The sequence below is a fragment of the Dermochelys coriacea genome, chromosome 23 (genome assembly GCF_009764565.3).
Source record: "Dermochelys coriacea isolate rDerCor1 chromosome 23, rDerCor1.pri.v4, whole genome shotgun sequence".
NCBI classification, from domain to species: Eukaryota; Metazoa; Chordata; order Testudines; family Dermochelyidae; genus Dermochelys; species Dermochelys coriacea.
The window spans coordinates 1,636,657-1,656,142 of NC_050090.1; the positions used below are offsets into that span (position 1 = coordinate 1,636,657).

General features: G+C 64.2%; 1 protein-coding gene across 1 annotated transcript; it reads left to right on the forward strand.

Annotated features, from left to right (window-relative positions):
- The first annotated feature begins 7,927 nt into the window (after nt 1-7,927).
- On the forward strand, nt 7,928-17,400 carry LOC119847378 (olfactomedin-like). The gene is made up of 4 exons (XM_038382159.2): nt 7,928-8,074; nt 9,130-9,342; nt 12,699-12,846; nt 16,525-17,400. Exons 1-4 carry the CDS (start codon nt 7,946-7,948, stop codon nt 17,316-17,318), a joined length of 1,284 nt encoding a protein of 427 aa, XP_038238087.2. The 5' UTR covers nt 7,928-7,945; the 3' UTR covers nt 17,319-17,400.
- The last annotated feature ends 2,086 nt before the right edge of the window (nt 17,401-19,486 follow it).

The following is a 19,486-nucleotide window of genomic DNA, read 5'->3' on the forward strand; positions in this document are numbered from 1 at the left end:
CCCCCGGATGCTGCCGGCGTCTGGAGCCGGCTCCCCTCCGGGGGGGCCTCGCGTGGGGTCCGGGTCAGGTCCTGCGTCGCTCCGGAGCTTCGAACCCAGCTGGCAGCTCTGCAGACGCGGCCCCCCCGGCCGGCGCCCAGGGTCACAACGAAACCTGCCGGCGAACTCAGCAAAGGGCCGCGGGGCCGGGGGCGGTTTGCCGTGGCCAAAGCCCTGGGCGAGGCCGGGCCACCCCCCCGCGGGGCCAGGGACACGGGGCTGATTCAGGAGAATTAGCTGCCCCCGGCCCGGGCTAGAGACAAAGCCACTTTTGCACTATTGTCCGTGTTGGGCCGGGCACGCTCCAGACTGGGCCGCTGCCGACCGGCTCCGGGTTCGAATCCCTCGTGCCGTGGAGCCGCCCGGACCTGATGCAGCCGGTGGCTCCAGCTGGCCCAGGGCGGCCTGTGAGCTCTGTCCAGCTGGGGGCCTCCAGGGGCTCACGTCGGTGCTGCCGTCGGGCTCCCCACGGAAAGGGGGCACAGTGTGGACATGGCAGATACTGGGCCCCGGCAGGCTGGTGTGAAACCCACCGAGGCCAAGAGCTTCCCGGGGCCGCGCCTGCCGTCAGCTCCCACAGGGCGCCCGGCTCCGGCTTGGGGGCTGCAGGGAATTCGGCCTTCGTTAGCCCCCCCGGATGCAAACGCCGCGTGTGCCGGCCCATCCGGCCTGCGCGCCCCTGGCACCGTCGGCCCCAGCGCTGCCCCCAAGCGCCCGGCAGCAAACCCGGCCCGACCGGGGTCCGGGGCCAGGGACGCGGCCCGTCCGCCCAGCGGAGCCGTTTCCTGGGACGTTTACGGAAATGTACATACGTTGTTTACACGCTGTATACGGAACGGCCGCGCCGGTGTAACGCGCCCGCTGCCCTGTCAGGGCGCGAGCCGGGCGAGAGCGTTCGGCCACCGCCCGGCTTATAAATAAACCCTTCCCCGACTGAGCGGCTTTCATTTCCGCTTCCGAGCATTCGCAGGGCAGCGGGGGCTAGTGGTGAGAGCAGGGGCCGGGAGCCAGGACGGGGGGGCTGGTCCCCCAGGGCCAACGGCCCAGGACAGGGGGGGACCAGAGCAGACTCCAGTGTGTCCGTCCATCTGCCTCTGTGGGGGGGGGCCTGACTGTGAGTATCCTCTTCGCAAAGCATGCTGGGAGAGGGAGGAGCTTCTGGGGCTATAAAACACAGGCTGCTCCGACCCCTCCCTAGAGTCAGTGTGAGGGGGGCACCTGGGGCCTTGGGGGCTCTGGTCCCAGCAGCCCCACCCTGCCATGGGCCCTGCGCTGCCCCAGCCCCATGGGAGCAGGGGGGAGGGGTTCAGCACAGCTGCTTCAGTTCTGCCGCGTGGGTCGGGCCCACAGCTAGTGCAAAGTGGGGTGGTTCTGGTGTCAGTTGTGTGATGCTCCGCACTCCCGACCCGCAGCCCCCCAGGGCGTTCCTCCCCCCAGCCCTGCCGGTGCCCCCCCCACTCCCGACCGCAGCCCCCCAGGGCGTTCCTCCCCCCAGCCCTGCCGGTGCCCCCAACTCCTGACCGCAGCCCCCCAAGGCGTTCCTCCCCCCAGCCCTGCCGGTGCCCCCAACTCCCGACCGCAGCCCCCCAGGGGCGTTCCTCCCCCCAGCCCTGCCGGTGCCCCCCCACTCCCGACCGCAGCCCCCCAGGGCGTTCCTCCCCCCAGCCCTGCCGGTGCCCCCAACTCCTGACCGCAGCCCCCCAAGGCGTTCCTCCCCCCAGCCCTGCCGGTGCCCCCCCACTCCCGACCGCAGCCCCCCAGGGGCGTTCCTCCCCCCAGCCCTGCCGGTGCCCCCAACTCCCGACCGCAGCCCCCCAGGGGCGTTCCTCCCCCCAGCCCTGCCGGTGCCCCCAACTCCCGACCGCAGCCCCCCAGGGGCGTTCCTCCCCCCAGCCCTGCCGGTGCCCCCCCCACTCCCGACCGCAGCCCCCCAGGGCGTTCCTCCCCCCAGCCCTGCCGGTGCCCCCAACTCCTGACCGCAGCCCCCCAAGGCGTTCCTCCCCCCAGCCCTGCCGGTGCCCCCCCACTCCCGACCGCAGCCCCCCAGGGGCGTTCCTCCCCCCAGCCCTGCCGGTGCCCCCAACTCCCGACCGCAGCCCCCCAGGGGCGTTCCTCCCCCCAGCCCTGCCGATGCCCCTCACTCCCAACCGCAGCCCCCCAGGGCGTTCCTCCCCCCAGCCCTGCCGGTGCCCCCCACTCCTGACCGCAGCCCCCCAGGGCGTTCCTCCCCCCAGCCCTGCTGGTGCCCCCCCACTCCCGACCGCAGCCCCCCAAGGCGTTCCTCCCCCCAGCCCTGCCGGTGCCCCCCACTCCTGACCGCAGCCCCCCAGGGCGTTCCTCCCCCCAGCCCTGCCGGTGCCCCCCACTCCTGACCGCAGCCCCCCAGGGCGTTCCTCCCCCCAGCCCTGCTGGTGCCCCCCCACTCCCGACCGCAGCCCCCCAAGGCGTTCCTCCCCCCCAGCCCTGCCGGTGCCCCCCACTCCTGACCGCAGCCCCCCAGGGGCGTTCCTCCCCCCAGCCCTGCCGGTGCCCCCCACTCCCGACTGCAGCCCCCCCAGGGCGTTCCTCCCCCCAGCCCTGCCGGTGCCCCCCCACTCCCGACCGCAGCCCCCCAGGGCGTTCCTCCCCCCAGCCCTGCCGGTGCCCCCAACTCCCAACCGCAGCCCCCCAGGGGCGTTCCTCCCCCCAGCCCTGCCGATGCCCCTCACTCCCAACCGCAGCCCCCCAGGGCGTTCCTCCCCCCAGCCCTGCCGGTGCCCCCCACTCCTGACCGCAGCCCCCCAGGGGCGTTCCTCCCCCCAGCCCTGCCGGTGCCCCCCCACTCCCGACCGCAGCCCCCCAGGGGCGTTCCTCCCCCCAGCCCTGCCGGTGCCCCCAACTCCTGACCGCAGCCCCCCAAGGCGTTCCTCCCCCCAGCCCTGCCGGTGCCCCCCCACTCCTGACCGCAGCCCCCCAGGGGCGTTCCTCCCCCCAGCCCTGCCGGTGCCCCCCACTCCCGACTGCAGCCCCCCAGGGCGTTCCTCCCCCCAGCCCTGCCGGTGCCCCCAACTCCTGACCGCAGCCCCCCAAGGCGTTCCTCCCCCCAGCCCTGCCGGTGCCCCCCCACTCCCGACCGCAGCCCCCCCAAGGCGTTCCTCCCCCCAGCCCTGCCGGTGCCCCCAACTCCTGACCGCAGCCCCCCAGGGGCGTTCCTCCCCCCAGCCCTGCCGGTGCCCCCCCACTCCCGACCCGCAGCCCCCCAAGGCGTTCCTCCCCCCAGCCCTGCCGGTGCCCCCAACTCCTGACCGCAGCCCCCCAAGGCGTTCCTCCCCCCAGCCCTGCTGGTGCCCCCAACTCCTGACCGCAGCCCCCCAGGGGCGTTCCTCCCCCCAGCCCTGCCGGTGCCCCCAACTCCCGACCGCAGCCCCCCAGGGGCGTTCCTCCCCCCAGCCCTGCCGTTGCCCCTCACTCCCAACCGCAGCCCCCCAGGGCGTTCCTCCCCCCAGCCCTGCCGGTGCCCCCCACTCCCGACCGCAGCCCCCCAGGGGCGTTCCTCCCCCCAGCCCTGCCGGTGCCCCCCACTCCCGACCGCAGCCCCCCAAGGCGTTCCTCCCCCCAGCCCTGCCGGTGCCCCCCACTCCTGACCGCAGCCCCCCAGGGGCGTTCCTCCCCCCAGCCCTGCCGGTGCCCCCCACTCCCGACTGCAGCCCCCCAGGGTGTTCCTTCCCCCAGCCCTGCCGATGCCCCTCACTCCCGACCGCAGCCCCCCAGGGGCGTTCCTCCCCCCCAGCCCTGCCGATGCCCCTCACTCCCAACCGCAGCCCCCCAGGGCGTTCCTCCCCCCAGCCCTGCCGGTGCCCCCACCCTCCCGACCGCAGCCCCCCCAGGGGCGTTCCTCCCCCCAGCCCTGCCGGTGCCCCCACTCCCGACCGCAGCCCCCCAGGGCGTTCCTCCCCCCAGCCCTGCCGGTGCCCCCCACTCCCGACCGCAGCCCCCCAGGGCGTTCCTCCCCCCAGCCCTGCCGGTGCCCCTCACTCCCGACCGCAGCCCCCCAGGGCGTTCCTCCCCCCAGCCCTGCCGGTGCCCCCAACTCCCGACCGCAGCCCCCCAGGGCGTTCCTCCCCCCAGCCCTGCCGGTGCCCCCCCCACTCCCGACCGCAGCCCCCCAGGGCGTTCCTCCCCCCAGCCCTGCCGGTGCCCCCCCACTCCCGACCGCAGCCCCCCAGGGCGTTCCTCCCCCCAGCCCTGCCGGTGCCCCCCCACTCCCGACCCGCAGCCCCCCAGGGCGTTCCTCCCCCCAGCCCTGCCGGTGCCCCCCCACTCCCGACCGCAGCCCCCCAGGGCGTTCCTCCCCCCAGCCCTGCCGGTGCCCCCCACTCCCGACCCGCAGCCCCCCAGGGCGTTCCTCCCCCCAGCCCTGCCGGTGCCCCCCAACTCCTGACCGCAGCCCCCCAAGGCGTTCCTCCCCCCAGCCCTGCCGGTGCCCCCCCCACTCCCGACCGCAGCCCCCCCCCGGCGTTCCTCCCCCCAGCCCTGCCGGTGCCCCCAACTCCTGACCGCAGCCCCCCCAGGGGCGTTCCTCCCCCCAGCCCTGCCGGTGCCCCCCCACTCCCGACCCGCAGCCCCCCAAGGCGTTCCTCCCCCCAGCCCTGCCGGTGCCCCCAACTCCTGACCGCAGCCCCCCAGGGGCGTTCCTCCCCCCAGCCCTGCCGGTGCCCCCCCACTCCCGACCCGCAGCCCCCCAAGGCGTTCCTCCCCCCAGCCCTGCCGGTGCCCCCAACTCCTGACCGCAGCCCCCCAAGGCGTTCCTCCCCCCAGCCCTGCCGGTGCCCCCAACTCCTGACCGCAGCCCCCCAGGGGCGTTCCTCCCCCCAGCCCTGCCGGTGCCCCCAACTCCCGACCGCAGCCCCCCAGGGGCGTTCCTCCCCCCAGCCCTGCCGGTGCCCCCAACTCCCGACCGCAGCCCCCCAGGGCGTTCCTCCCCCCAGCCCTGCCGGTGCCCCCAACTCCTGACCGCAGCCCCCCAAGGTGTTCCTCCCCCCAGCCCTGCCGGTGCCCCCCACTCCTGACCGCAGCCCCCCAGGGGCGTTCCTCCCCCCAGCCCTGCCGGTGCCCCCCCACTCCCGACCCGCAGCCCCCCAGGGCGTTCCTCCCCCCAGCCCTGCCGGTGCCCCCCACTCCCGACCGCAGCCCCCCAGGGGCGTTCCTCCCCCCAGCCCTGCCGGTGCCCCCCCACTCCTGACCGCAGCCCCCCAGGGCGTTCCTCCCCCCAGCCCTGCCGGTGCCCCCAACTCCTGACCGCAGCCCCCCAGGGGCGTTCCTCCCCCCAGCCCTGCCGGTGCCCCCCACTCCCGACCGCAGCCCCCCAGGGGCGTTCCTCCCCCCAGCCCTGCCGGTGCCCCCAACTCCTGACCGCAGCCCCCCAAGGCGTTCCTCCCCCCAGCCCTGCCGGTGCCCCCCACTCCCGACCGCAGCCCCCCAGGGGCGTTCCTCCCCCCAGCCCTGCCGGTGCCCCCCACTCCCGACTGCAGCCCCCCAGGGTGTTCCTTCCCCCAGCCCTGCCGATGCCCCTCACTCCCAACCGCAGCCCCCCAGGGCGTTCCTCCCCCCAGCCCTGCCGGTGCCCCCCACTCCTGACCGCAGCCCCCCAGGGGTGTTCCTCCCCCCAGCCCTGCCGGTGCCCCCCACTCCTGACCGCAGCCCCCCAGGGTGTTCCTCCCCCCAGCCCTGCCGGTGCCCCTCACTCCTGACCGCAGCCCCCCAGGGCGTTCCTCCCCCAGCCCTGCCGGTGCCCCCAACTCCCGACCGCAGCCCCCCAGGGGCGTTCCTCCCCCCAGCCCTGCCGGTGCCCCCCCACTCCCGACCGCAGCCCCCCAGGGGCGTTCCTCCCCCCAGCCCTGCCGGTGCCCCCAACTCCTGACCGCAGCCCCCCACGGCGTTCCTCCCCCCAGCCCTGCCGGTGCCCCCCACTCCTGACCGCAGCCCCCCAGGGCGTTCCTCCCCCCAGCCCTGCCGGTGCCCCCCACTCCTGACCGCAGCCCCCCAGGGGTGTTCCTCCCCCCAGCCCTGCCGGTGCCCCCCACTCCTGACCGCAGCCCCCCAGGGTGTTCCTCCCCCCAGCCCTGCCGGTGCCCCTCACTCCTGACCGCAGCCCCCCAGGGCGTTCCTCCCCCCAGCCCTGCCGGTGCCCCCAACTCCCGACCGCAGCCCCCCAGGGGCGTTCCTCCCCCCAGCCCTGCCGGTGCCCCCCCACTCCCGACCGCAGCCCCCCAGGGGCGTTCCTCCCCCCAGCCCTGCCGGTGCCCCCAACTCCTGACCGCAGCCCCCCAAGGCGTTCCTCCCCCCAGCCCTGCCGGTGCCCCCCACTCCTGACCGCAGCCCCCCAGGGGCGTTCCTCCCCCCAGCCCTGCCGGTGCCCCCCACTCCTGACCGCAGCCCCCCAGGGTGTTCCTCCCCCCAGCCCTGCCGGTGCCCCTCACTCCCGACCGCAGCCCCCCAGGGCGTTCCTCCCCCCAGCCCTGCCGGTGCCCCCCACTCCCGACCCGCAGCCCACTGCTAAGCTGGTGCCTCCAAGCGCCAGGTCTCTCAGAGCCGGGGCGTCGTGGCCTGTCTTGCCCCAGGGAGCTGAGCCCCCGGCTCTGGAGCCCTGATCTGACGGGGGCTGGTTTCCGTTTGCCACGGAGCAGGGCCCAGCCGAGAACAAAGGCTCCCCAGTGCCACGCTCAGCGTTCCCCTTATCGGGGGGGATTAAGCTATTTTGCAATTGGGAGGGTGGGGGCCCATCAGAGAAGGACAAACACCCCCCCCCTTGCTCCAGGGGCTGTTCCGCAAACTGATATGGGAGCTGGGGGGGGGGTGTGACGGGAACCTGCCAAGTTCCTGCTGGGTTTCCGGCACTGGGCCCCTAACTGGGCCCCTAACTGGGGCCCGGTTACACAACGGGATTTACAGCAGTTCCCCCCATAACCCCCCGCATCATCAGCACTGGGTTCTGTGCCCCGCACTCCCGACACTCAGCCCCTGCTAGCCCAGCCCTGGGCTCCCCCCCACCAGATCTGCTCCCCCCCGCCAGATCTGCAGTGCCCCTCACTCCCTACCCACAGCCCCTGCTAGCCCAGCATGGGGCTCCCCATACCCCCAGCTCCACTGGTGCCCCTCAATCCTGACCCACAGCTCCTGCTAGCCGCTCCAGCCTTGGCTCCTTACCACCCCCTGCAGCGCCCCCCCCGGTTCCCATCAGGTCACACCCAGGGCTCAGGCCTCTCTTACTTTGGCACAAGACCCCCCCCCCCCGTTAATCCCCCTGCCCCGTTATCTCGCTGGCACAGGCAGCCCGTCAATCACCGAGCTGAATGAGCAAACCTGAAACCAACCAATTTAGGGATCAGTGTCACGTCACCTGGCTAGTGAGCGGCTATTATCAGACCGTCCCTCCATCATGCGCCGGCCCGCGGCACCTTCCGCTGCCTATATAAAGTGCCTGGCGGCGCCGGGGGCTGACACAGCCGGGCCATGGCCACCATCGTGCTAGCCCTGTTCCTGGCGGGCTGCCCGCTCCTGCGCTGGACGGCTGCCTCCGTGAGTACCTCGGCCCATGTGCCACTTTGCCAGGGCCAGGGTGGCCCGGAGGGGAACAGCCGCAGGGTTGAAATCACCTGCTCGCCCTGGATACGGGTAAAATCCTGCCGGGACGACTGGCGATTCCATCCCTGTCTGTGCTGCGTGGCCATGAAATGTCCCCTGGGTTTCCCCTCCGTCTGCCCCGATCCCCTCTGCCCTGGCCACTGCCCTCTGACGCGCTCCTCCCCAGAGGTGGCTGCATTCCCGTGGCGCTTTGGGGGGGACATGAGATGTGACGCTCCCATGACGGGTCCCGCCTGCTCCCCCCTCGCCCCCCTTCCAGGCCGTCCAGAATCTGAGCAGCGTGATGGACGCCAGCGGTCACTGCGTCTGCACTGTCATCCTGCCCGACGACACCTTCCCCCTGCAGCGGATCGAGCTGCTGGAGATGTCGGCCCGCAACCTGACCTTCCGCGTGCACTGGGAGATGAAGAAGGTGAGGCCGGGGAGGGGACGGGGCGGGACGAGGGGTGCTGGGGGGATCAAGGGACTGTGAATTCCTTCCCCACCCTGGGTGAGGGTAGTGCCGGCCCTGGGGCTGGTTCCCACTGGCCCTGGTCAGGGCAGGCTACGCAATGGGGGTTGGCAGGCTGGGGCCCGACAGAGCCGCCCTGGAGCCCGGGAGCGGCTGGTCAGCCTCTGGGAGCTGCTGGCCACTCGGCCCTGGGCTGGGCTCCCCTGGGCCAGGCTGGGGCCCGCAGGCTGCGTGTGGTGCAGCTGCCCTCTGCTGGCCTGGCTCTCGGCACCATCGGGGGGGGAGTCCCCGGCCCTGGCCACCCCGAGGGCCAATTTTAGCCCACTTTTTGCCACTAGCTAATCACTCGCAAAACGAGGCCAATGTTCCTTGAGCGACCCCTGTCCCCACTCCCCGGGGCCCTCCGCTCCCTACACCAAGGCCTGAGCCCAAGGGAACCATGAACGACTTTGTCCCGGGGCCCAGACTCAGCCGCCCCCGTCAGTCTGAGGCCTCCACCTCCCACAGCTCCAGGAGTTGGGGGGAGGCAGCTGGATGGTTTTCGTCAATGTCGCTGATGAAACTGACCCAGGCGTGGGAATGGACCCTTTCCCCCGAACTCCCTCCCCGGGGAATCTCGCCTCTGATTCTGTCCCAGCTCAAGAGGAATTTGGGGTTTGTTTCTTTGTTCCCCAAACTGTGAAATTTTCAGGGGAAGGGATTTCTGCTGCCCAGCTGCTGGGTGTGACTGAGATGGGTGGGGAGCTCCCCCCACATCCAGCCTCAGGAGACAGGGCCTGCACATATGGGGCTGGCTTCTGGGCTGAGTAACACGGGTGTGAATCCAGAGTCACCCCCAACTGCAGTGGGGTCAGGGCCAGGTTCTGATCTCAGCTGCTCCAGTGTTAATCCGGAGTCACCCCTGACTGCAATGGGGTCAGGGCTGGTTCTGACCCAGGGGAGCAACACGGGTTTACACCAGATGAGGTCTGACACCCTCTCCCCACTTCGGGGTCTTTGCTTCCTCCCCCCGGCAGCTCCAGGAATACGGGCAGCGCCTGGCATGGTACGAGGCCAAGCTGCAGAATGCCAGCCGCCGGCTGCAGCTGCTGGAGGTGGGCAACCTGACCCCCACCGAGCTGGCCTTCCAGGAGCTGCGGAAAGAGATCGGTGAGATGGAGTCCTTCGTGGGCCACCTCCGCTCCTCCCTTAATGGGAGCGACACCACGGTGGAGGTGGTGCACCGGGAGGTGAGCATCTTGCGGTGCCGGGGTCTGACCCCTGGGGCCTGGTGGGAAGGGCCAGGGCCCCCCAGCGGGGTGGGGCTCAGTTCCCGTGTGGATCAGACACAGACTATGGGGGTGTTCGGGGGGACCCCCAATTCCCACCTGCACTCAGACCCCTGGCTGGCTGTTGGCGGGGGAATTCCCTGCAGCATGGAGTGGCCAAAAGAACCAGCCAATTGCAAGCTGGGAAAGCCGCTTGTCACTTGGCACCGATTAACTGGGCTTCAGCTGGGTTCGGGTCCAGCCTGCAGGAGGGAGGACTCAGCCCCTGCCTGTCCCTCCATGCGTGGGGCCCCCACAGAGCCATGAGGTCCCCTGCACACACACGGGTCAACACCTGCTCCCAGCGCCAGGCGCAGGCTCTCAGCAGAACCAGGCAGCGTCGCTGCGTCACTCACACTCGGGGCAGCCCCCCCCAGCGACGGGCGCAGGCTCTCGGCAGACCCAGGAAGCGTTGCTACATTGGTTCTGCTCAAGTCACATTTTCAAGCTTTTCCTCGCAAGCGCAAGGGCTAGAAATGTAATTTCCTCCCCCTCCACCTCCACATTGTAGTCAGGCAAAGTTACAATAAAGGGTTAACCTCCCGCGTACCTGATTCATTCCTCACCCGGGCTCAGCTCCATGCCCAGTGAACCTGGCTGACGATTGGGGCTTGCCAGCTGGGGAGCCCCCCTCCATGGAGGACACCAGACAGGGCGAGCCCGTTTCCAAACACCTGTCCGCTTTGTGGCGAGTCTCTCGTGTTCGTGTGCGGTGGGGAACCTTTGCCGGTATCAGGACAGGCCATAGTTCGCTCCACGGCACTTGGAAGGAGAAGTCCTGTTTCTTCGGCAACGGGCCACACAAAGGCTTGAGGCTAACGATAACGAGAAATGGATTTGTGGTGCTGTTTGCCGGAGCATTGCGTCCCTAAGACAGGGGACCCCGGGAGCTGGCGGGATTCTCATAAACAATTCCTGCCCTTTCGACAGCCTCCCCGGCTCCGGTTCTTGGCCACAGACTTCTCCGTGGTCCGATGGGGCCTGCACTGCTTTGACAGCTCTGCCCCCTACCCGCAGATGTCTCTCGTACTCGCAGCCCAGCCAGATGCCGGTGAATCCCACGCCCTGCAGCCCCCTCGCCAGGAGGCTTCGGGGCCCCGGGCACCTTGACTCCTGCCCCATATCTTGGTCTTTCAGCTGTTTGTGACTTTCTGCCGCCCGACCAACTACATCCTGCCCTTCGTCAACATCCGGGGCAAGTCCCTCATCGACCGGCGCTGGCACTGCCCTTTCATCTACCTCCTGCGCAGGACCCAGAAGGCCCGGATGTGCGAGCTCCTGGACGCCCTGCAGTGGCGAGGTGAGCCCAAGGAGGACTACGTCATCCTGGCACCCCGGCGCTGGGACAGGAGGTCTCACAGAAGGTCCTTTGCCTGCTGGAAGCCGTAGTGAGCCGCCAGCCGGCCAGTTCCCGGGGCAAAACGGTGAGGATGGGAAAGGGGGACTGGGATCCTCGCTCACCCAGAGGCTGCCCACTGCTCACCTGGAGGCCACTGGCCACCCGCACAAGGGCTCGGACACCCCAGGAACGCTTCATCGTCACCTGCTCGCCCAGTCTGGTTCTGTGACACCCACTCCGGAAGTCAATGAAGGGTTAATCGGTGCCAGTGATTGACAGTTGCCTCTCCCTTTGCCCCACCCCCTGGTGGGCGTGGCCTAGCTTTTGGCCACGCCCCAAGGCTTGGCAGGCTCTGGTGACTCCCAGGCAGTCGCAAAGTCGTTCTGGGGCCCGGCTAGACGTGCAATTGTTCCCTTGCACGTCCAGTGTGACTGCAGCAATCGTGCACACAAGTTGGGCGCAGAGCGGGGAAACGTGCCCGAAATCCTAAACTCACCCAGGAGGTCCCACGCGCTGGATGATCCGGCCCCAAGTTCTTGCCTCTCGTGGGCTACACCCAGCCGGGGCCTGGCCTCCTTCCACCAAGGATAAATGCAGCCCCAAGCCGTCCTTCCCAGTGAAACAGCCCCTGCTCCCTTGTATTTCCCTGCATGCTCTGCCCCACCTCACCCCCCGCCCTGCCTGCATTTCCCCTGGCGCCGTCCCAGTGTCCCGTTATTTGCTGCTAAAAATCCAAACTGCAATAAAAACGTTTCTATTTAACCCTCCCCCGTGGTCTTGCTGGACGAGTTCATTTCCGAGGCTCCGGCGGGAAATATTTCAGCTGCCGGGGCAGCGACACCAAAACCCATGTGGAATCCCGGCAAGGTCAGGTACGCAAAACAGGGACTACCCAGAGCCCGCCACACCGGCCAGCGTGGGCTGAGCACCCGGACAGATTTCCTGGGACAGCTACCTCCGAAAAGGGACGGTCCTGGGAACACCTGGCCAGATGGGAACGCCGGCCAACACAGCACCAGGGACAGCACCAGGCGGCTGAGCTGTGCAAATCATGGATATTTTGGTTCGCTGAAGAACAATTGTTTTGCGTCGAACCGAAAACGAATGGTTTTGTGCTGTTTGGTGCATTGAAAAGTTGGTGTGGGGGGGATTTGGGGCCGAACAAAACATTTTGTTTGAAAACCTTTCGTTTTGATTTGGAGCTTTTTTAAACCTCTGCCATGGGGCGTGGGGTACGTGAGGTCCAAGGATGTTTCTAAACAAAGAGCCCCATTGAAACCCCCAAACTAGCACTAATCCGGTTTGCTCGGAATTGTTTCAGGATGGGGGGGGGGGGTTCCGACCGAAACAATTTGGTGAAACTGATGCAAATTCATGAAACATTTTGGTGTTTTGCCAAATCTGCATTTTTTCCCTAGAAAAAACCTTTGGGACACAATTTCCCTCCCCCTTCCCCCCAGGTCTAGGGGATTTGGGCCATGGGCTGAGGCTTACGTCACTGGGGGGCTTGGCCCATGGGCTGGGGCTTACCCCGGCTGGGGATCTTGGCCCAATGATGCCTTGCCATCTATTCTCCAGGCTGGGTTCCCTCTGTTTCAGAGGTGGGGGAGGAGACCAAGGCACCTGAGAGCAAATATCTAGAGAGTGACCTGAAGTTATTGGCTAATGGACGGTGCTCGGGACGTGACATTTTTGGTGACATTTGGCTGTGTGGAAAACATGCCCCGAGCTCGGCCGCTGTCAGAGGACGTTGCTCTTGAGCAGGGGTGTCCGCCGGAGCTGGATGATAAGGGTGCAGACTCCCTACCTCAGCAGCGGGCAGGGCTGGAGTTTGGGCACTCGGGGGATCCAGCGAGGGGGTGCAGGGAGTCCCGCTTCTGCCGGAAAGGGGCACCCAGACTCCGTGGGGAAGGACTGACGCTTGCCCTGTTCCTTGCAGCTCCAGAACATGTCGGTCACCGTGAGCGCCCTGGAGTCCTACGACAAGAACCAGGTGGTGGCCATGAGGCGGGAGCTGACCATGCTCAAGCAGCGCTTGGAGGACTGTCAGAAGGGCAAGCCCCTGGTGGGACGGCAGCCGCCAATCGGTGAGTCCCTCCCGGGGGCTCTCGCTGGGCTGGTGTTGGAGCGGGTTCCAGGGCCCTCGAGGGGAAGCATGGCCCTGTGGTTAGGGCTCTAAAGGGAGACTTTGCTCCGGTCCCAGCGCTGCCCCAGAGCCCCCCCGTGTGACCTACAAGTCATCGCGTCGCTCCCTGCCTCAGATTCCCATCTGTGAAGTGGGGCTAGCAGCCCTAGCCAGCCTGCCGGGGGGGATGGGAGGCTAGGTCCAGGGAAGGCTGGGAGGGGCTCAGATGCTGTGGGGCTGGGGCCAGATGGAAACAGGCGGCCAAAGATAAAGGGAGGCAGGGGAAAAAGTCAGTGAATCCACATAGAATCATAGAATCATAGAATATCAGGGTTGGAAGGGACCCCAGAAGGTCATCTAGTCCAACCCCCTGCTCAAAGCAGGACCAAGTCCCAGTTAAATCATCCCAGCTAGGGCTTTGTCAAGCCTGACCTTAAAAACCTCTAAGGAAGGAGATTCTACCACCTCCCTAGGTAACGCATTCCAGTGTTTCACCACCCTCTTAGTGAAAAAGTTTTTCCTAATATCCAATCTAAACCTCCCCCATTGCAACTTGAGACCATTACTCCTCGTTCTGTCATCTGCTACCATTGAGAACAGTCTAGAGCCATCCTCTTTGAAACCCCCTTTCAGGTAGTTGAAAGCAGCTATCAAATCCCCCCTCATTCTTCTCTTCTGCAGACTAAACAATCCCAGCTCCCTCAGCCTCTCCTCATAAGTCATGTGCTCTAGACCCCTAATCATTTTCGTTGCCCTTCGTTGTACTCTTTCCAATTTATCCACATCCTTCCTGTAGTGTGGGGCCCAAAACTGGACACAGTACTCCAGATGAGGCCTCACCAGTGTCGAATAGAGGGGAACGATCACGTCCCTCGATCTGCTCGCTATGCCCCTACTTATACAACCCAAAATGCCATTGGCCTTCTTGGCAACAAGGGCACACTGCTGACTCATATCCAGCTTCTCGTCCACTGTCACCCCTAGGTCCTTTTCCGCAGAACTGCTGCCGAGCCATTCGGTCCCTAGTCTGTAGCGGTGCATTGGATTCTTCCATCCTAAGTGCAGGACCCTGCATTTATCCTTATTGAACCTCATTAGATTTCTTTTGGCCCAATCCTCCAATTTGTCTAGGTCCTTCTGTATCCTATCCCTCCCCTCCAGCGTATCTACCACTCCTCCCAGTTTAGTATCATCCGCAAATTTGCTGAGAGTGCAATCCACACCATCCTCCAGATCATTTATGAAGATATTGAACAAAACGGGCCCCAGGACCGACCCCTGGGGCACTCCACTTGACACCGGCTGCCAACTAGACATGGAGCCATTGATCACTACCCGTTGAGCCCGACAATCTAGCCAGCTTTCTACCCACCTTATAGTGCATTCATCCAGCCCATACTTCCTTAACTTGCTGACAAGAATGCTGTGGGAGACCGTGTCAAAAGCTTTGCTAAAGTCAAGAAACAATACATCCACTGCTTTCCCTTCATCCACAGAACCAGTAATCTCATCATAAAAGGCGATTAGATTAGTCAGGCATGACCTTCCCTTGGTGAATCCATGCTGACTGTTCCTGATCACTTTCCTCTCCTCTAAGTGCTTCAGGATTGATTCTTTGAGGACCTGCTCCATGATTTTTCCAGGGACTGAGGTGAGGCTGACTGGCCTGTAGTTCCCAGGATCCTCCTTCTTCCCTTTTTTAAAGATGGGCACTACATTAGCCTTTTTCCAGTCATCCGGGACTTCCCCCGTTCGCCACGAGTTTTCAAAGATAATGGCCAAGGGCTCTGCAATCACAGCCGCCAATTCCCTCAGCACTCTCGGATGCAATTCGTCCGGCCCCATGGACTTGTGCACGTCCAGCTTTTCTAAATAGTCCCTAACCACCTCTATCTCTACAGAGGGCTGGCCATCTCTTCCCCATTTTGTGTTGCCCAGCACAGCAGTCTGGGAGCTGACCTTGTTAGTGAAAACAGAGGCAAAAAAAGCATTGAGTACATTAGCTTTTTCCACATCCTCTGTCACTAGCTTGCCTCCCTCATTCAGTAAGGGGCCCACACTTTCCTTGGCTTTCTTCTTGTTGCCAACATACCTGAAGAAACCCTTCTTGTTACTCTTGACATCTCTTGCTAGCTGCAGCTCCAGGTGCGATTTGGCCCTCCTGATATCTTTCCTACATGCCCGAGCAATATTTTTATACTCTTCCCTGGTCATATGTCCAACCTTCCACTTCTTGTAAGCTTCTTTTTTATGTTTAAGATCCGCTAGGATTTCACCATTAAGCCAAGCTGGTCGCCTGCCATATTTACTATTCTTTCGACTCATCGGGATGGTTTGTCCCTGTAACCTCAACAGGGATTCCTTGAAATACAGCCAGCTCTCCTGGACTCCCTTCCCTTTCATGTTAGTCCCCCAGGGGATCCTGGCCATCTGTTCCCTGAGGGAGTCAAAGTCTGCTTTCCTGAAGTCCAGGGTCCGTATCCTGCTGCTTACCTTTCTTCCCTGCGTCAGGATCCTGAACTCAACCAACTCATGGTCACTGCCTCCCAGATTCCCATCCACTTTTGCTTCCCCCACTAATTCTACCCGGTTTGTGAGCAGCAGGTCAAGAAAAGCGCTCCCCCTAGTTGGCTCCCCTAGCACTTGCACCAGGAAATTGTCCCCTACGCTTTCCAAAAACTTCCTGGATTGTCTATGCACCGCTGTATTGCTCTCCCAGCAGATATCAGGAAAATTAAAGTCACCCATGAGAATCAGGGCATGCGATCTAGTAGCTTCCGTGAGTTGCCGGAAGAAAGCCTCATCCACCTCATCCCCCTGGTCCGGTGGTCTATAGCAGACTCCCACCATGACATCACTCTTGTTGCACACACTTCTAAACTTAATCCAGAGACACTCAGGTTTTTCCACAGTTTCATACCGGAGCTCTGAGCAGTCATACTGCTCCCTTACATACAGTGCTACTCCCCCACCTTTTCTGCCCTGCCTGTCCTTCCTGAACAGTTTATAACCATCCATGACTGTACTCCAGTCATGTGAGTTATCCCACCAAGTCTCTGTTATTCCAATCACGTCATAATTCCTTGACATCACCAGGACCTCCAGTTCTCCCTGCTTGTTTCCAAGGCTTTGTGCATTTGTATATAAGCACTTGAGATAACCTGTTGATCGCCCCTCATTCCCAGTATGAGTATGAGGCAGGAGCCCTCCCCTCACAGACATTCCTGCCTGTGCTTCCTCCCGGTATCCCGCTTTCCCACTTACCTCAGGGCTTTGGTCTCCTTCCCCCGGTGAACCTAGTTTAAAGCCCTCCTCACTAGGTTAGCCAGCCTGCTGGCAAAGATGTTCTTCCCTCTCTTCGTAAGATGGAGCCCGTCTCTGCCCAGCACGCCACATGGCTCGGGGCAGCGGGGGAGGCTGGTTTCCTCTGAATCTTTTAATCCACTGGTTGGCTTGAATCCCACTCCTGTCAGAGCTGGGGAGAGAACCCAGGAGTCCTGGCTCCCAGCCCCACTCTTGCCACAAGATCTCACTGCCCTCCCAGAGCCAAGTACGGAACCCAGGAGTCCTGGTTCCCAGCCCCCCCTGCTCTAACCACTGGACCCCCCCATCTAACCCTTGTGACTCCCCATCCCCCCAGGCACGTGCAACCACCAGGGGATCTGGCGCATCAGCAAGCCCTCAGTGGTGCAGCTCAACTGGAGGGGCGTGAGCTACAAGGATGGGGCCTGGGGCAAGGAGTCATCCCTACGCGCCTGGCAGAAGAAGCGCTACTGGGTGGCCCCCCTGAACCTGGACGGCCGGCGGCTGGACTCGGTGCGTCTCTACCGCTCCTACCAGGACCTGCTGCTGTCCCGGAACCCCACGGATCAGCTGATCCCGGGCTTCGGGCAGGGGGCCGGGCTGGTGCTGTACAATGGCTCCTTCTACTACAACTGCTACAACGCGCGGGACCTGTGCCACCTGAACCTGGAGAGCGGGGCCGTGGACCGCAAGGCGGTACCCAACGCCACCTTCAACAACCGCTTCTCCTACGCGGGCACCAGCTGGCAGGGCCTCGACCTGGCCGCGGACGAGAGTGGGCTTTGGTTGCTGTACACCACCGAGCGCAGTGAAGGCAACATCGTCATCGGCCGCCTCGGCCCCAGCTCGCTGGCCCTGGAGAAGACCTGGCAGACCTCCCAGTACAAGCCGGCGGCCACCAACACCTTCATGGTGTGTGGGGTAATGTATGCCACCCGGGCGGTCAGCACCCGGCGCGAGGAGATCTTCTACGCCTACGACACCCACACGGGCCAGGAGAGACGCCTCAGCCTGCCACTGGAGAAGGTGACGGACGTGGTGCGGTCGCTGAGCTACAACCCTGGTGATCACAAGCTCTACATGTACAGCGATGGCTACCTGCTTAGGTACAACGTCCTCTTCCGGCCCTAGCACCCGGCTGTAGGGCCAGCGCCCAGCGCAGGGGGGCCTCCTGCCGTCTCCATTCCCTCCGTCCCTCCTCCGTCCTCTCTCCACCTCCTTCCCCCCGTTCCATTCTCCCGCAAGCTCCCCCTCCACCCCTTCCCTTTCCCCCCTACCTTCTTCCCCCCCTTCCCTGCCCCTTACTCCCCGGATCCTTTCACTCCTTCCTGCCCTCTTCCCCAGCCGCCGCCCCGCTTCCTCCTCTCCCACCTCCCGCTGCGTCACTAAACAAAACCAACGTGATTTTTGTCTCTTTAACCTCCTGGCTATAACTAAGTTTGCTCAAGGGCCGAGAGGGAGATTCCCCCTCCCAGCTCCCGGGCTCTGCCTCCTTCCCCGATCGGGTTTCTGCCACCCCATGCAATGCAAGCATGGGTGGGGTTGCGATCTCGGCTCCCAGTTCCCCTTTACCCTAAATCCCCGGCCCGCGGCTGGATTGGGGTAAAGGGACCAGAACGGACAATCAGACCTTTGGGGTTTCCGGGTCATTTGTTCTCTTGGCTTTACATTCATCCCATTGCCTCACTGGCATTATAGCCAGGATCAGTTCAGCTCCGGGATTTGGGGATTAGTGATTCCACTTCTCTTGAGTTTTCTGAGGCCCCATGGGAGCCTGATTTTGCCTAGAACCTCCCGGTAGTGAATAAATGTGATCATCTGACTGCAGCCCCCATGTCTGTCGCCGCGTGTGTTGCTGTCACTCAGACCATTAACCGATCGACCCGCCCGGGGCCGGGGAGGGGGTAGAAACAGGGGGATGGTCCCTGCCCTTCGCCTGCCCAGCGTTAAAGCCACCGGCCGCCCTGCCACTGCGAGTGGCGCATTGATTCATGCAGGGCTGCATTGCCTGAGCAAATGCAAACACACCCTTGATCGGCCAATGGGAAACGCACTAACAATAAATCCCCCTGGGCTCGGCCAATGGGAAACGCACTAACAATAAATCCCCCTGGGCTCAGCCAATGGGAAATGCACCAACAACCAATCCCCTAGGGCTCGGCCAATGGGAAATGCACTAACAATAAATCCCCTAGGGCTCGGCCAATGGGAAACGCACTAACAATAAATCCCCTAGGGCTCGGCCAATGGGAAATACACTAAGAATAAATCCCCCAGGGCTCAGCCAATGGGAAATGCACTAACAATAAATCCCCGAGGGCTCGGCCAATGGGAAACGCACTAACAATAAATCCCCGAGGGCTCGGCCAATGGGAAACGCACTAACAATAAATCCCCTAGGGCTCGGCCAATGGGAAATACACTAAGAATAAATCCCCCAGGGCTCGGCCAATGGGAAATGCACTAACAATAAATCCCCTAGGGCTCGGCCAATGGGAAATGCACTAACAATAAATCCCCTAGGGCTCGGCCAATGGGAAACGCACTAACAATAAATCCCCTAGGGCTCGGCCAATGGGAAATACACTAAGAATAAATCCCCCAGGGCTCAGCCAATGGGAAATGCACTAACAATAAATCCCCGAGGGCTCGGCCAATGGGAAACGCACTAACAATAAATCCCCGAGGGCTCGGCCAATGGGAAACGCACTAACAATAAATCCCCTAGGGCTCGGCCAATGGGAAATACACTAAGAATAAATCCCCCAGGGCTCAGCCAATGGGAAATGCACTAACAATAAATCCCCTAGGGCTCGGCCAATGGGAAATACACTAAGAATAAATCCCCCAGGGCTCAGCCAATGGGAAACGCACTAACAATAAATCCCCGAGGGCTCGGCCAATGGGAAACGCACTAACAATAAATCCCCCAGGGCTCAGCCAATGGGAAACGCACTAACAATAAATCCCCGAGGGCTCGGCCAATGGGAAACGCATTAACAAAATAATCCCTTGCACAAGCAAACAAAATATCCTCCAGGCTCAGCCAATAGCAGACAAGCTCACGCCCTCTTTCTCAGGCTCAGCCAATGGGAAATGCACAGAAAACAAACAAACCCAGGGCTTAGCCCGTGAGAGACTCAACCGGAAATTATGGGGGGCCACTGATTGGTCCATAGGCGGTCTGTCTCCCACCTCCGTCAGCTGTCCATCAGGCCCATCCTTCACGCCCTGGAGGCTCGGTTTGACTGACTCACAAGGGAAGCGGCCTCCCGCCAACGGCAAGGCCCGTTACGCCG